General features: G+C 35.3%; 1 protein-coding gene across 9 annotated transcripts in view; it reads right to left on the bottom strand.

Annotated features, from left to right (window-relative positions):
* l(1)G0196 (inositol hexakisphosphate and diphosphoinositol-pentakisphosphate kinase) overlaps positions 1–17,263 on the bottom strand; it is a 143,383-nt gene that overhangs the window by 62,352 nt on the left and 63,768 nt on the right. For all 9 annotated transcript variants that reach the window (XM_072534461.1, XM_072534463.1, XM_072534459.1 and 6 more), the window contains 6 exons: positions 15,510–15,718; positions 13,482–13,708; positions 7,694–7,945; positions 7,360–7,605; positions 6,636–6,856; positions 4,825–5,006 (listed from right to left, as the gene is read on the bottom strand). In XM_072534461.1, the coding sequence (XP_072390562.1) occupies positions 4,825–5,006; positions 6,636–6,856; positions 7,360–7,605; positions 7,694–7,945; positions 13,482–13,708; positions 15,510–15,718 (1,337 nt within the window). The remainder of the gene's footprint in view (positions 1–4,824; positions 5,007–6,635; positions 6,857–7,359; positions 7,606–7,693; positions 7,946–13,481; positions 13,709–15,509; positions 15,719–17,263) is intronic.

The raw sequence follows: 17,263 nt of genomic DNA, 5'->3' as shown, positions 1-17,263 counted from the left end.
AATCCTAGATCCTGTAACATCTCACCTCTACACTCTTTCTTTTGGAGCTACCTAAAGTCCAAAGTCTACATGAATAAACCAGATACGATTGAGGCATTGGAGGCCAATATTACTCGAGTCATTGGTGAAATACCATTCGAAATGCTAGAACGAGTCATCCAGAATTGGAACTTCAGAATGAACCAACTTAATCGTAGTCATGGCCAACATTTAAAAGAAATTATCTTTAAGAAGTAATTGTAAAAAATGGTTCTTTTGTATGATAATAAATATTTTTAAATAAAATTTATTAATTTTAGTGTAACTAAGTCGGTAATTACCCAAATTAACAGAGGAAAAACACGAAAGCTTAACATTAATAAGTGAAACAAGAATACAAAAGTATCCAGAAAAGTACTTTCCCAAAGAAACACCCTGTATATTATTATATTAATGGCTATTAACGATATGCACTGATATGACCTATTTTCAATTAGACAACGATTTTGTAAACAAGATTTTGGATTATCCATGGGCCCTTCATTATCTCCATTATTAGCAGATATATTCATGGAAGAATTTGAGCCAAAGTTGCGTACAAACATGACCAGAAACACGTAGTATGATGGAGATATGTAGATGATATGTTCTCCATTTAGCCTCGTGGACCAGAAGCACTGAATAAATTTTAATGGACATTAACTGCAAAGAAGAATCAATCAAATTCACTATGAAAAAGGTAACAACTCACTACCTTTTCTGGATGTGTTAATCTCAAAGGAAGATATAGGATATGTAGCCAAAGTATACAGAAAATCAACTAACACCAACAGATCAACTTAAATTATCTCTGAAACCAAAACATAAATATCAAAAAGGGAATCATCAAATCTCTATGACACAGCCCAAAAACACCTGCTTCAACAAACGTTCATTTCAGGAAGAAAAAACCTGTTAATACAGATTTTAACAAAAAAATTATTATCTCTTGTCATTTGTAAACAAGGAATTTCACAAGATGGAAGAAGGGAAACACCAAAACATTAAAAACGATCAGAAATGCTCACAAGAAGGGATATGCAGATAACAACAATACCATATGTAAAAGACCGTTTAGGAAAATTAAAAAGAATAGGAAATAAATAGATCACAACAACATTTAAAACGACCAATACACAGATTTATTATTTCCAAAACCAAATCCAACAACACCATTCTTCTTGTAGTTCCTTCTCCTATCGGAAGTTGGCTATCATCACAGCTATCCGTACCTTATTGGCGGCTGCTCTGAAAAGATGTACTGAACTGCAACTATACCACTCTCTTAGGTTTCTTAGCCAGGAAATTCTTCATCTTCCTATGGATCTTTTACCCTTGATTTTACCTTGCATTATGAACCTTAATATCTAATATTTCGCACCTCTGGTAATGTGGCCTAAACATTCCAGCTTTCTTGTTTTGATGTGCTTTATGACCTCACAATCCTTTTGTAGCCTTCTTAACACTTCTGCATTTGTAACTCGTTGTGTCCATGGTATTTTCAAAATCCTTCTATAGCACCACATCTCAAATGAGTCCAACTTCTTTATATTATCCGCTTTTAGTGTCCAGCTTTCCATTCCATACAACAAAGTCGAGAACACGTAGCATCTTAAGGCTCTTATCCTCAGCTCCAGAGGAAGGTCTCGATTAACAAACATTGTTTTCATTTTTATAAATGCTTGTCTTGCAATTTCAATGAGTGTCCTTATTTCTCTACCTTGGTCATTGTTTTCATTTACCCAGGGTCCCAGATAGTTGTAGTTATTCACTCTTTCTACTTGTTTTTCCTCGATATCTAGCCTTCCTACTGTATGTTGCTTAGAAATAATGATGCACTTGGTTTTCTTAACGTTCATTTGTAGTCCATATTCTATACTGACTTGATGTAATCTATTTGCTAAGCGTTGCAGTGCTTCTAGACTGTCTGCAAAAACAGCACCAACAACAACATGTATTAGGAATGAATCATACATTAAAAACGAGCACAGGGTACAATGCAGCAATAGCTATGAAAGAAACTGGCAGCAAAAAGAGGAAAATCAAAGAAAGAGGCCTTATCTTACAAAATAAAGAAAAATGTGTGGCAAACTTATCAATAAAATGTAGCACGCTCTGGTTACAAATACTGAAAGAATAAGTCAGTAATAAGAATATACCAACATTAAGGAGTAAATAGGAGTTGTGAGAAACATCATATATAATTAACCACATAAATAAAGTTCAGAATTTAATATCAATCAGAGGGTAGAGATAGATAGTCATTACAACAAAAACATGATTCATTTAACCTCCATAAAAAGATTAAAGAAGCGGCAGGCTTATATAAACATAAGAACACTGGATTCCTGACAGATAATCAGGGAAACATAGTACTGGAAATAGAGCATAAAAGAGATATTTGGATTAAATACGTAGAAAAAAACTTTTGAAGATATACGAAGTAACACTGGTATTACAACAAACACCAATTGCGAATCTGGACCACCATTTACAGTCGAAGAAGTAAAATATGCCATCAAAAGCACCAAAGATGGTAAAGCAGAATTTTCACTCAGAATTCTTAAAACTTATGGACTATGATGGCATAAAATGGTTGACAAATATATTTAACAGTATATATGATACGGGCGTGGTTCCCCAAGAGTGGTTAGTGTCAACTTTTATAAATCTTCCAAAAAAACCCAATGCGAGAAAGTGCGAAGACTATAGAATTAGAAGCCTTATGAGCCATTTACTTAAAACATTTCTAAAGGTCATTCACAAAAGAATATATACAAAATGTGAGGAACAACTAACAAGAACACAATTCGGATTTCGTGATGCTCTGGGAACACGGGAGACCCTTTTTGCCGTACAGGTGCTATTTCAGAGATGCAGGGATGTGAATTGTGACATATACGTATGCTTTATAGATTACCAGAAGGCATTTGACAGAGTAAAACATGACAAATTAATGACTCTAATGCAATAAATTGGAAATGACAACAAAGATCTTAGAATTATCAGAAACATTTACTACAATCAAACGGCCAAAATCAAAATAGAAGACCAGTTAACTGATAAAATTGCAATAGAACGTGAAGTACGACAGGGCTGTATTTTGTCTCCATTGTTGTTCAACATTTATTCTGAATGGGTATTTAAGGAAGCTTTAGACGGTTGTGCGAAAGGAATACTAATAAACGGTGAATGGTTGAATAACATTAGATATGCAGATGACACTATAGTTTTTGCCGATAATCTGAATGACTTACAGATATTAACAAATCGCATAACAGAAGTCAGCAACAGATACGGACTAGCTCTTAACATAAAGAAAACCAAATTTATGACAATTAGTAAAAAACTAATACTAAACGCTCAACTTACAATCAACCAACAGAATACTGAAAGAGTCGAGCAATATACATATCTAGGCACCAATTTAAATAGCCAATGGGACCACTCAACAGAAATTAAACAGCGAATAATAAAAGCAAAAGCAGCATTCGTTAGAATGAGAACCATTTTCAACAGTCGAGACATATCATTAAAAACAAAATGCCGTCTATTGAACTGCTACATATTCACAGTTCTGCTCTACGGAATGGAAGCATGGACACTGACTGTTGCATCTATGAATCGGCTCGAAGCTTTCGAAATGTGGTGTTATAGGCGCATCTTACGTATATCCTGGGTTGACAGAGTTACTAATGTGGAGGTCCTGCGTAGAATGGGGAAAGAATGTGAAATTCTCATGACCGTCAAAACTAAAAAGTTGGAATATCTAGGACATGTAATGAGAAATCAAGAACGTTACGGCCTTCTCCAGCTGATTCTCCAAGGGAAAGTAAATGGTAAGAGAGGACCGGGAAGAAGGCGCATTTCCTGGCTTCAAAACTTACGAAAGTGGTATAACACGACTACCACTGAACTGTTCCGCGCTGCAATAAATAAAGTAAAGATAGCCATCGCCAACATCCGGAACGGATAGGCACTTTAAGAAGAAGAAGAGGGTAGATCACCTCTCAAAATATGGCTATTTGCCTACAAGATCAAGGCCAAGTCAACTGTGAAATTAGTTTACTGTCAACTGTCAAATTGATTTTTTTAAAACGACTTCCGGATTGGAAATCTAAACGTCAAAAATAAATGTAAAATGTAATTCTCATTACAATCAATTGTGTAGTTTATCCCACATAAAACAATACTTAATTTATAACTACGCTAAGCAAAAATTTCTACCCCTCAGTATGAATAGTACAAACACACAACTGTTACATATTTCTTTCATTGAAAAAAGAAAGATAATCATGATTAATACAAGTGTATTTACTATTTTTACTGGGAATAAGTCACAATTTTATTTAAAATAAGTTTATTTTGACGATTCGATTTCCACTCGGTCTCAAACTCCTAAATGAAAAATAACAGTAAAAATAGTAAATTGTTTTAAGATGCCACAAGAAAATAGCTTAAGAACAATAGTAGAAGTTTATACTCATTAATTCTGATCAAAACCTTTCAACTTTTTGTATTATTTTTGTATTTTTTTTATTATTTTAAAATTTTTATTGTTTCATTTGACGCAGTTTTATTGTGTTAATAAACAATATGTGAATACATGGGAACAGAGTATATCAGTTTTACTTAATATAGTATACTATAAATAAGAATAGTTTTTGTAGTAGACTGTTGGAAGATTGTTAATATTATATAAACTATGTACAAGTAAATTTTTCTCTTTCCAGAATTTCAAATTAACAACAAAAAGCAAATACAAGTAACTAAAACAAAAAAGTAAAAAATACAATGTTTGCTTACCTTTACCCTTCTGAGGACTCTTGTGATCGTAGCTCCTGGATCGCTGCTGATCTAACTCGGGACTAGTTGCTCGGTTGAGTCCGTAACTGCGACTGCCCTGCTGAGCAGCTTGGTTAGCTAATTCCTCGTTGAGGCATTTTGCTAGGTGCATGGCTTCATGACCGCATACAGTGTGAGAATTTCTTCATATAACAAACAATATTTGCGTACAGACATCGTTGTATATATATATATATATATATATATATATATATATATATATATATATATATATATATATATATTATATTGCTATATTGCTTTTTTGTTTACCTATGTTAAAAAAATGGATGTAAAATGAAAAAATTAAGACCTTGATATTGTACTCATTTCTGAAATATACGTAAAGTAACACAGATTGAACACCTAGATGGTTAAGTACAAAGGATCTTAATCTAATAAATATATAATTAATAATCAAATAATCTAATAAAAAAGAAATACTTTCAATGAGCACGCCCACAAGTTAAAGCAGCATTAATTTGGAGAGTACATTACCCTTAATATACCACTGAGCACTTAACCACTAACACAGCATAACACCAAACGGTGTATTATAAATGGGCTGAATAAACAAATAGTTAACGCACTTAAACTAGCACAAGCAGAAATGAAAAGCAAAACGAGATGAAAAACTTACTTTAGAAACATAACTCAAAATCATAGAAATGAGGCAGTTACAAAGTGATAAGAGGAAAGTGAACCACAACGCATAATGGGCACTCAATCAACATACATCAAAAGCTGTAAGAACAGATATTAGGAAATTTCAACATGAAAAAATTGAACAGACTATACAGCAAAACAGGAGCATGAAGGTAATGAGACGAAACATGGCGTAGAAAAGAAATTTTCCAGCTTAGAGTTAAAAAGAGTGATGATATGACAACAGAAAGACAGAAAGTACTAGGGATAGTTGAAGAGTTCTACGCTATACTTCATTCAATTTCAAGATAAGCTCAAGGTAAACAGTTTCAGATAGGTGATCGGTGGGTGTGTCATGTCGTCACACCTTGTCCTTGATATTGTTCTGAAGCTATTTTCTTGTGGCATTTTAAAGTAATTACTATTTAAATGGGATAAGCCACAATTAAAGGTTAAAGTACGTTTATTGATGTTTCAATTTCAACTTCGGAAATTTCGAAAAAAAAAACGATTTCCGAAGTGGAAATTGAAACGTCAATAAACATACTTTAACCTTTAATTGTAGCTTATTCCGATTTAAATAGTAATTACCTTGTCCTTGGTTAGAAATTAATTGCTAAACAAGGACAAGCTGCGCAGGCACGACACATCCACCGATCGCGTATCTGAAACTGTTTACCTCAAAACTTATCTTGAATTTGAATGAAGTATATATTACACACACAACCAATCAACAATAACATAAATCAAAACGATAGACAAAGTTATGAGATAACACTGCAATCCTTGCTGACAATCCTTAAGCTCTTCAACAACTTCTAAACCAGTTAATTCAGAAAGGAGATCCGTACGACCTTAAAAATAAATACTTACATTCACTGTTTTGAGCTGCACAAGATAGACATTACTTCGCTGAGATTGTTGCTAACTTACAATGAAAATAGTATCATAAGAAGAAGACATACCCTGTGTAGATTTCATAAAGTTCTTAGATAGTAATTTTGATTCATTTTTTGTAAAAACAAATATAGAAGACAAAGTATTACATAATAAAATATCTACATTGATATTTAGTTTGCTGGAACTCAAGCTCGATAAAAAAATGTAACTTGCAAATATAAACTTACCCTATAGGAATGGGATTACTACTTTTCATATTTCCCCGATAATATATCTCCGGCGAACAAGGCGGCGACATCTTTTGAGTATCTGTCGGAGATTCAGAATCCTTCGGAGAATTAATTATATATTTTTCTTCTTCTATACACATTTCTACTTCTTCGTCGATTCTGGGTGAACACCTACTTTTTCCTTCTTCTGGAGTTGCCGTTTCGGATGTATTTAAACTCTTTAATATGAAAATAAAGACAGTAAATCTATTAGTACATCCAAAGAAAAAATATTTAAATAGACCTTTCGAAAAAGATGGTTCACTTGTTTTACTAATTATAAGAAAGTTTTTTATCGAATAAAGTAGTAAATATTGCAAACATACTGTAGTGAAAACAAGTAGCTTCAGTTTAAATGGACAATAACGACAAGTAAAGCAAAAATGTAAATGAAATGTTCATGTTAATTTCATTTATAGGCCCTGGTATGGCCATTGGTATTTATATGTCTATTTCTTCGTGAAATAGTATAGCTTTTCTTTGATTTTAAAAGCCGACACGTCAATTAGCGCTTTCCCACCATCAGGAAGACAGTCTTGGCCTTTACAGCTCCTCCTCTGTTATTGTTAGTTTAGTTGCAACTCCAAGACGCCCGAAAAGAATACCAGACCAGAACCTATATATAACCCCGGAAACCAATACATCATTACAAAACGAATCTACCATCATTAATAATACTTACAGCATTCTTACTGGCAGCAGATTCGTTTCTCGAATGAGGTCGGAAACCAGGACCTGGAGGAAGGTTTTTCTGTACACAACAATTGACGCCAGGACTAAAATGTAACTCGATGTGGAATCTTTCTTCGCTACAAGGATCTTTCGTAGGATCTTCGTAGAGCATTATAACAATCTGTGACATATAATTCAGTTCGGAAACGCACGAAACATACTCCATAGCTCTGCGCCATTGTTCGTCTTTTTTAACCTGAAAAATTATATAGCTAATTAAGCTCGTCGTCATAATAATTAGCTGATTTTGCAAAAATTTAGTAAAATAAGACTAGAATACTTACATCGACTAATCCTCCATGTCGCAAGACAGTAATCAACGAGTGAATATGACTTTCACTGGTAAAATACAGTCGTGTTCTAACGTGTCTTCCAGGACTGGAAACACCATGCGAATACCTCGGATTCAATCGATTTACGTTCTCTTCTCCAGTTTCCTCTATGTTCCTCTGCAGGTCTGCCTTGATCTTTTTCAGCAGCGGCGTACAGATACCCTGGCCGATGGTCAATTTCTCTTGGGACGTCAGGCCATATTCCTTTTTCCGTAAGAGTTAGAATAAGAAAAGAGTATATTCTAGTTAATTTATTTAGTTTTCGGTTAGTTTACACATAACCAAAGACACAATTTTTAATGAAGAATGTTAAAATGTATTAAGACAGTAAATATATTTAAAAATGCATGCAATTATTGGAGTGCGTTTATATTTAAATATTTAGTTAAATAGTGACAGAGACAATATAGTAAAAAATGTAATAAAAACACAGTTAAATAAACAGCCAAAAATGTTGACTATGTTCATCTTACTGGCATCATCATCATCATTTTGGCTTTACAACCCTGTGTGGGTCCTAGCCTCCCCAAGAATTTTTTTCCAGCCGTCCCTATCCATCGCCTTCCTCCGCCAAGCACGTATTTCCATATTTCTCATATCTTGATCTATGTTATCTAGGAATCTTGTTCTGGGTCTTCCTCTTCTTCTTTGACCAATAGGTCTATCAAGGAGCGTTTTTCTAGCTGGGTCGGTTTGCTCCATCCGCATTACATGGCCTACCCACCCACATCAGACGTCCTATCTTAATGTGTTTTACGATATCTGGTTCCTGGTATATTCTATAGAGTTCGAAGTTGTATTGTCTTCTCCAGACACCATTTTCATTCACCGCTCCATAGATTCGCCTTAGTATTTTTCTTTCGAAACATCCTAAGATGTTTTCATTGCTTTTTGTTAAAGTCCAGGTTTCTGAACCATATGTTAGGACTGGGCGTATTATTGTTTTGTAGAGTTTTACTTTTGTATTTCTTGATATAACTGTAGATTTAAAAAGGAGATTAAGACCAACATAGCATCTATTAGCCGTGCAAATTAGCCGTTAACTGCTTCGATGACGTCGTTTTCTATAACAAGTGGCCGTAATATTTGTGGTTGCGTACCTATTTTTATGTATTTCGTTTTATTGGTGTTTATTATTAAACCCATTTTTGTAACCGCTTCCTTTAGTGCTACGTACGCCTCTCGTGCTGCGTTTTTCGTTTTCCCAACAATATGTATATCATGAGCATATGCTAGGATTTGCACAGATTTGTTATATATTGAACCGGTAGTTGTGATTTGTGACGTACGTATTACTTTTTCCAGAGCTAGAATAGTATACAGGAGAGTGGGTCTCCCTGACGTAGCCCGTTATTTGTTTTAAAAGATTCAGAGAGTTCCCCCTGGATTCGTACTCTGCATTCAACTTTTTCAAGGGTTAGTTTGGTTAGACTTACCAACTGATTTGGTACTCCTAGGTCTATCATTGCTCTAAACAATTCTCTTCTATTTACAGAGTCGTAGGCTGCCTTGTAGTCTATAACTATGTGGTGCGTGTCTACACCGTATTCCAGTGTTTTCTCTAGAATTTGTCTCAGGGTTGAAATCTGATGAATTGTTGATTTACCACCTCTGAAACCAGCCTGGTATTGTCCTATTATTCGCTCTGCATATCGTGGCCACCTTTTTTTATATAATTCAGCTGGGAGATTATCTATTCCTGTTGATTTGTTTCTGGCTAGTTTGTTTACAGAGTCTTTAACTTCTAGGATCGTTGGTGGATCCTTCTCCCTCTCGTCTGCTCCGCTTACCTCAGAGCTTTCGTCTTCCGGGTTTTCTTCTTCTTCTTCCTCTATATTAAGTATCTGGTTAAAATATTCCATCCATCGGTTTAGTACGTCTGTTCTTGTTGTTAATAGATCGCCATTCAAACTTCTACATTGATTTGTGTTTGCTTGAATTCTTTTATGTTGATGTTAACTTTCTTATAGAATGTTCTGAATTCTTTCTCTCTGTTGAGGTTTTCTATATATTGAAGTTCCTTTTTTAAGTGGTTTCGTTTCTTCATTCTGTGTATTTTCTTTTCTTCTCTTTGTCTGGTAATTCTCTATACTTATTCTAGTTCGGCGGGTAAGCATTTTTGCCTAGGCTTCATTTTTTTTTTCTGTGCTGCGTCTTTGCATTCATTGTCAAACCAGTGATTTTTTCGGGTACAAGCTTCTGTTCCTATTTCATCTTGTGCTGCTGACTCAATATCTTCCTTTATCCTGTTCCAGTAGGAGTCTATATCTCTCTGGTCTTCTTCGCTTAGACTTTGATTCCTTAACCTATTGGTAATATTTTCCCAGTACTGTTTTGCAACAGTTGCATCTCTCAGCTTCTGTACATTCCATTTCTTTCTATCTATTTTTTTTTTCTTTGTTGGAATTTGAAATTCTAGCCCTTAGTGTTGAGATCACTAAACAATAGTCTGAGTCTATGTTTGCGCCTCTATAACTTCTGCAGTTTGTCATGTCCGTTCCGTGTCTTGAATCTATTAAGATGTGATCAATCTGACTAGTTGTTCTTCCATCAGGGGAGGTCCAGGTTACCTTGTGTATATCTTACTGGCATCACCAAGCGCCAATTTGATGATTTTTGACGAAAAATTTCTTTATATTTGACATTTCGATTTGCACCTCGGAAATTATTCTCAAAATACAAATTTCTAGGTTAAAATCGAAATATAAAATATTTTTAATTAAAATTGTGGTGTATTCTCACAAAATACAGTAATTACCTCCTAATAACTTAACATTGTTAACTGCTAATAATAACAATCTAAAACATTATCGATAATTAAGTGCAATGTATAAATTACACTTGATACATTAAAGAAATAACAGTAATACCAACAATAGGTAGATTATACTTCCTAATACTATGAAACCTAGTAGAAGTACGAAACAACTGGACCATTCACCATAGATAATATACACACAAAAAGAGTACCTAGAAATATAGCCCATATTTTCTTGGGTCAGCGTAACAGTGACACGATACGTCGTACCTTCTACCATTTTGATGGTCATTCCCTCACAGGTCTGAGCGACGCGTTAGGGATAAAGCATGGTATATTTAACCTTCGGCATAAATGTACTCGACATACAACATTTGTTCCACGACCTTGCATTATTATTTAATTTTAGAAAGTGGTTAAATCTGTTCTACAACGTTCTGCTCTACAACGAGCCACCTGAACTAAAATGCTGAAAAGACACATGCCAGTGAGTAGAGCGTAGTAAAGGAACGGCGGTATATTTGCTGCTCTTGGAAGTATTCCTGATTTAAGCACCGTCGCTAGCGAATAATATGCCCTATTTCATGTAATGGCCCTAGCTTCCACGTCCTTTTCATAGATGTTTTTTGCAGTTATGATCGCTCCCAGGTATTTGAATTCTTTAAAGTCTTCTAAGTTGTATTCTTTTATCGATAAATTTTGTCTAAATCTTGATGTTGCGTTCTTCGTAACCACCATTTACTATTCTTATCCTCATTGACCTTAAGACCAATTATTTTCTTGGCCCTATCTTCAAATGGGATGCAGTATGGTATATTTTGCCATTTTTGGTCTAATGGTTACTCTGAATTTGATGCCTATTATTCCAGAATTAATTATAGTTGACGTTAAGTCTGGGACTGCGGCGCAGACCATTAAAGGCGCGTCGCAACGGTCGTAATTCAAAGAAAAACAGCTAAGGTCGGTACGTATCGTCTAAAACAATGTCTACCTATGTCCTTGCAATTCAAACTCTAGGAAATATAATTGCACACCACAGCCTATGTCCAGAAAACACTGTATAATTAGAACGGCCGTGAAAGCATACTTTCCTTGACTACGATATCTGCCCAAGAAAATTTTTTTCGATTAATTAGACATGCATATAAAGAATAATACTATAATAAATAGAAATGGTAACATCACATCAAACAGAGAACATTTGTTACAAACTGTGGAATCATTCTATGAGACATTATATAGCAACCAATCGACTCTAGATATAGTTGAATATCAACAGAGGAAGGTTCAAAATCAGGGTTCCGAAGATATCCCAGAAATCTCCTTGGACGAAATTTACAGGGCTCTAAAAAAGATGAAGAATAACAAAGCTCCGGGAGAGGACGGTGTCGTCACGGAAGCGATAAAGATAGGAGGCTCAGTACTGATAGCCAAAATTCAAAAGCTCTTTAATCTATGCCTATGGAATCAAAATATCCCAACAAAGTGGAATAATTCAATAACTGTACTCTTACACAAGAAGGGAGATATAGCAGACCTGGAAAGATACAGACCAATCAGTCTCCTTAACCATCTTTATAAATTATACACCCGAATAATAACGAACAGATTAGAGACAAAGTTGGATTTTTACCAACCTCGGGAACAAGCCGGTTTCCGCCCTAATTACGGCACAAACGATCACCTGCAGTGCCTAAAAACCCTGATAGAAAAAACTAACGAATATAACCGTTCCTTGGCATTGATATTTGTAGACTTTAAAAAGGCGTTTGATACAGTGGAACTACCGTCCATCTTAAGAGCACTACAAGATTGCAGGGTCGACCACAGATATTGTAATATAGTTAAAAATATATATGAAAATGCCACAACAACCATAAATCTACATTCAGCAACTAATAAAATAAAGATAAAAAGGGGAGTCAGGCAAGGTGATACCATGTCACCAAAGCTGTTCATTACCGTTCTTGAGTATGCATTTAAAAGACTAACATGGCAACAGAAAGGAATATCCATCGATGGAGAAAGATTAAACCATCTACGTTTTGCGGACGATATCGTGCTTCTGTCAGATAATCTGGGAGAGATCAAAGACATGCTCCAAGAACTGAATGACATAATACAAGAAACTGGGCTAGAGATAACTTTCGAGAAAACCAAAATGATGACCAATATGGTTCCCAGCGAAGAGATACAGATCAATAACAACAAGGTAGAATTAATCGATAAATACACATACTTGGGTTATGAAATCAGAATAACCAGAGACAACCAAACCTGCGAGCTAAATAGACGAATCACGTTGGGATGGGCGGCATATGGAAGGATGAGAGACATTTTTAAAACAAATACCATTTGAAGGCATTTAACCAATGCATCTTACCAGTCTTGACCTACGGAGCAGAGACCCTAACTTTAACGAAAGCTACTGCCGAAAAACTGAGGGTAACACAAAGGCGAATTCAGAGATCAATGCTGGGCCTGACCTTGAAAGATCGCGTGAGAAATGAGGAGATATGCCGACGAACTGGCGTAGACGATATTATACTGCGAATCAATAAACAAAAGTGGAGGTGGGCTGGACATGTTGCTAGAATGGAAGACGGAAGATGGACGAAGAGATTATTGGAGTGGAGACCAAGAGCCGACAAGCGAAGTCGAGGCAGACCACCCACCCGATGAATCGACGACCTAAGGAGAATAGAAATAAACTGGATTGCAGCAGCTAGAGATAGAGAGAACTGGAGACGTTTGGAGGAGGCCTATATCCAACAATGGATGTGAAAATGGGACTATATGATGATGACTATAATAAAGGAAAACTAAGAAGTATCAGTATCATAAAAGAAAGGTATTAACCAATATGTATAGGGATCTCAAGAACGTAAAAAAAAACATTCACGAACGTATTCAAATTGACAGTATATGCTGTAATGATAATAATTTTAAATGCTAATACTTATATCACTTTTAAATAAATACCTGGGGTATGACAATATCAGCTAAATATTTAGCATACGTATACAATTCCTCTGCCTGATCAAACTGCAGAGTATGTTGGTTATGTTGTAAATCGTACTTAATGCAGTCGTAGATATCGGGTATTTTACTAATATCAAACGTTTTGTTTTTCGTAAAAAAGTCTTTTTCTATTTTTCCCCATCTTCTTCCCATTAATTCCCATGTTTCTCCGTGATATAAAACAGCATCTGCAACATAAATTCCTGATTAGTATATAATGAGCTAAAATCTGGGATAAAACCCCAAAGTACCTGGTCATTACGCTCGATAGAACTCTGTGTTATAGCATTTTAATAACCGTAACCGGAACAACATCATCCAAAAATTATGCGGTACTAGGTGGGATCTCATGATGGAACTAGTTCCATCATGGAGGGAGGGCAGCCCGGTCGCCCGACCCGCGAATGAGTTGGAGGGGGGAGGATAGGAGGCCGCCAAACCAATGGAATGCACACGAAAAGTGTCAGAGGGAATTAGGAGTAAGGTCGGTGGGTCAGACATGCACGCTGAGTCGGCTGGAGGGAGAGGGGGTGAGTTTAGTCGGTAGGCGGCCTCGACACTGAATCCGGACTGAATCCGACACACCTGGGACACCTTCCCAGACGGTCTTTTTGAAGATTCTCACCTCAAAAAAAAAGGTGGGATCTCATGCACCCGTACTGCGCAACTTAACTTTATGACTCGTTAACTCGGAGGAGGAATACTGTTTTCCAGTGTGTTAAATATCACTCACACAGACGAGGTACGCAGAACTAAGCAAAACAATGAACTCCTACAAACTAGCTACCTCCATTGAGTAATATCCCGTCACCACACCTGCGTAGAGAACTTAGCCTCGGCAGGGAGTATCTTAAATTACAAAACAACCTGTAACTCTATATTCACGCTCTGAGTAGACGAATTACTAGAATAGATTACGCTCCAGACTTTCGTCTCTGGTCAGCGAAAAGATCCTGATATATAACTTTTCCTTTGTTGAAGGCTGAAAAAATAATGGGAATAACAGGCCCTCCCATAATCTAATAACTCACTAGTACCAACGCGCAAGCCTCCAGGTTTAGATCTGTCTCGAAAAGCCTGGACTACTCTGAATAGAATCAGAATGGTAAATGCAATGTGAACTCCCTATTTAGGTCTGACAGACTTTCTTCCTCAGAATTTGACTACAGTGCAGAGTAACAAACAATCCACTATATCGTAACATAATGCTCTCTGAGATCTTATGCTGGCAAAGTGACCGACATCCTGGACGTGACGCCTGGAGCAATTGACTACATATTGAACCTGAATATTCGGCTATGACTATCTGTGTATTTATTTATCATTGTATTCTTACTTTAAGTATAGGTGACTTGTATCATACGGTAAATAATATAAATAAATGAGCTAAGGCTAACGGCAAAACGTGGATGTGTTTATTTCTGAATATATTACCATGAAACAAATTTGAACTCAGCTCCACTCGTAAGCCAAGTCATTGGAATCATCTAATTTAGGAGAAACACATCGAATATCACCACAGAACCACAACAAAGGTTTAAAAAAGCTTTCGTCATAAAGTATTTTAGAAAAGGTTGTACCACACACATATAATCATCATCATCATTCTCAGCATATTCTACCGATTATGGTGTAGCCTCCCTTACATATTCATTCTAGATATCTGCCCACGATTGTCTAAAATTCGCTTTTCTTGTTTCGGCTTGTTTCCTTATGTCATAGTCCCATCTTAAATTTGGACGTCTTCTTGGTCTTTTGACGCCTCTTGGATACCACAGTGTAATTCTATTTTATATTTGAAGTAAGACAATTGTCAAATTAACATTTACAGGTTACCAGGTTAAGATCACTAATAACTCTTATTTTAAAAATGTGAAAACGATTTTCCCATTGTAAATACCATCAAAACAAATGTAAAATGTAAATGTCATAAAATAATATTCAACTTAAATTTTCAACAGTTTCAGGGCATCGAAATAGTATGCTTACCTCTGCTTTTCGGATCTTCTTTTTTAATTTGCACTATTCCTAATAAATTTTTAATCAATTCGTGGACATGTTTACAACATTTTACCGGATTTTTTACGAATTCTAAAGCATCTGCTATACTAGTGGAATTGCACGGATTAATTTTTTCTTTGTCTTCTTGTGTAAAGTCTCGATCTATTTGCATAAGTTCGTGTAACCTAGTCTTGCACCTATAAGTAAAAAAAACATTAATGTAAAGTAAACAATAATTAATTTAATTATTTTAACACAGTAAGATTTATAAACAATTTAAATCCTATTAAAGAAAATTGATACAAATTTTTATTTTGAGAACGATTTTCAAAGTGGAAATCAAAAACATTTCACATTCACTCAAAGAAATATATTCATAACAATATGTAAATCTTCTTATAATATTCTAAATCTTGAAATATTTAAACAGACAATTTCAGGGCCTATAGTCGGACAATTTTTAATTAAAGGTGACTAATCTAGAAATTGAACTAAGAGCTAACGGCAACCATGTTAAATGTCAGAACTAAATTCTTACCGAGGTCATTTTTATTGTGTAAGCTTCGCCCATGTAAATAAGTGAAAAATTAAGATAAGTTTCATAAAATTTGCCCCCGTAACAATATAAATTGATGCGATTCACTAGTGTATAGTGAGACAAGTTCATTGAATAGTTTGAAAGAGCGGTAAACTTATCAATATTTTGCTGGTCTATATATATTTACGTTCTTAGAAAGAATGGGAATGAGAGAAATATGATAATTTAGTTTATTCGTTCCACATTTCTATATGTGCATAGGCGTGGTGTGGTCTATTTCTTGGGAATATATTTATTAAATAGACTTTATTATTAACTTTAAAATAGTTTTGAGGTAAATAAAGTAAATTTGAGGTAAGTTTATTCTTTTTATAGTATTATTAATATACATTAACGGCCGATACAATAAACAAAGGGATATTTGACAATTAATTTATTAGATTGGATTAAAAACACGTAAATTAAGACTAATTTACAGCCGAAAAGATTTTTTTGACGTGACAACGTCTTAAATTAGGTTGTGGCTCGGAGTCACTCATGAAAAAGTGTAACGCCCGCTCACGTCTGTTACGATGAGTCACCGAACGAGAGAGAGGCCCGCCGGACCGGCGAATGCCTTGCGTCTCTCTCCCACTCAAACATGATCGGTCCGCTGCGCGCGCAGCACTAGAGAATTAGGCGCGTTGAATCGGTGCGTGCTTGTGTCTCTGTCTTTCTCGAGCGTTCTTGGCGTTGGAAAACCGAGAAAGCGTCATAATACAAGTTCACACGTGTGGTTAAAGTATCGTCTGCTATGTCTGTAGTGAAAATGTGGAGTGCTTAGATTCGTCATTTACAACAACTACAACAATAAAGGTAAATAATTGTACACTAATATTTCATTATCGTAAACTATGATTGATTGATTAATTGTTAGATTGACACAAAAGTTGAGAAACTAAGTTTATAGGTTATGTCATACTATTGACAAATGTTGATAGTGTTAAGTAAATTATTAGTTTAAATCACTCTGCAATCAATCGTAATTCAGTCGATTGAGAAGAAACAGCGCGTTTCAACTGCAAACAACTATTGTGCAATTTAATAATATTCATATCAATAAATATTCTACCGAGAAAAAGACGTTGTCACGTAAAATCTTCGCCCGTAAAACCGTCTTTACAGGCAACCGATTTTTTTTTCTCATTTTCATGGAAAACAGTAC

The sequence above is a fragment of the Diabrotica undecimpunctata genome, chromosome 6 (genome assembly GCF_040954645.1).
Source record: "Diabrotica undecimpunctata isolate CICGRU chromosome 6, icDiaUnde3, whole genome shotgun sequence".
NCBI classification, from domain to species: Eukaryota; Metazoa; Arthropoda; class Insecta; order Coleoptera; family Chrysomelidae; genus Diabrotica; species Diabrotica undecimpunctata.
Note: the sequence above shows the minus strand (reverse complement) of the source record. Positions and strands in the feature narration are given on the sequence as shown.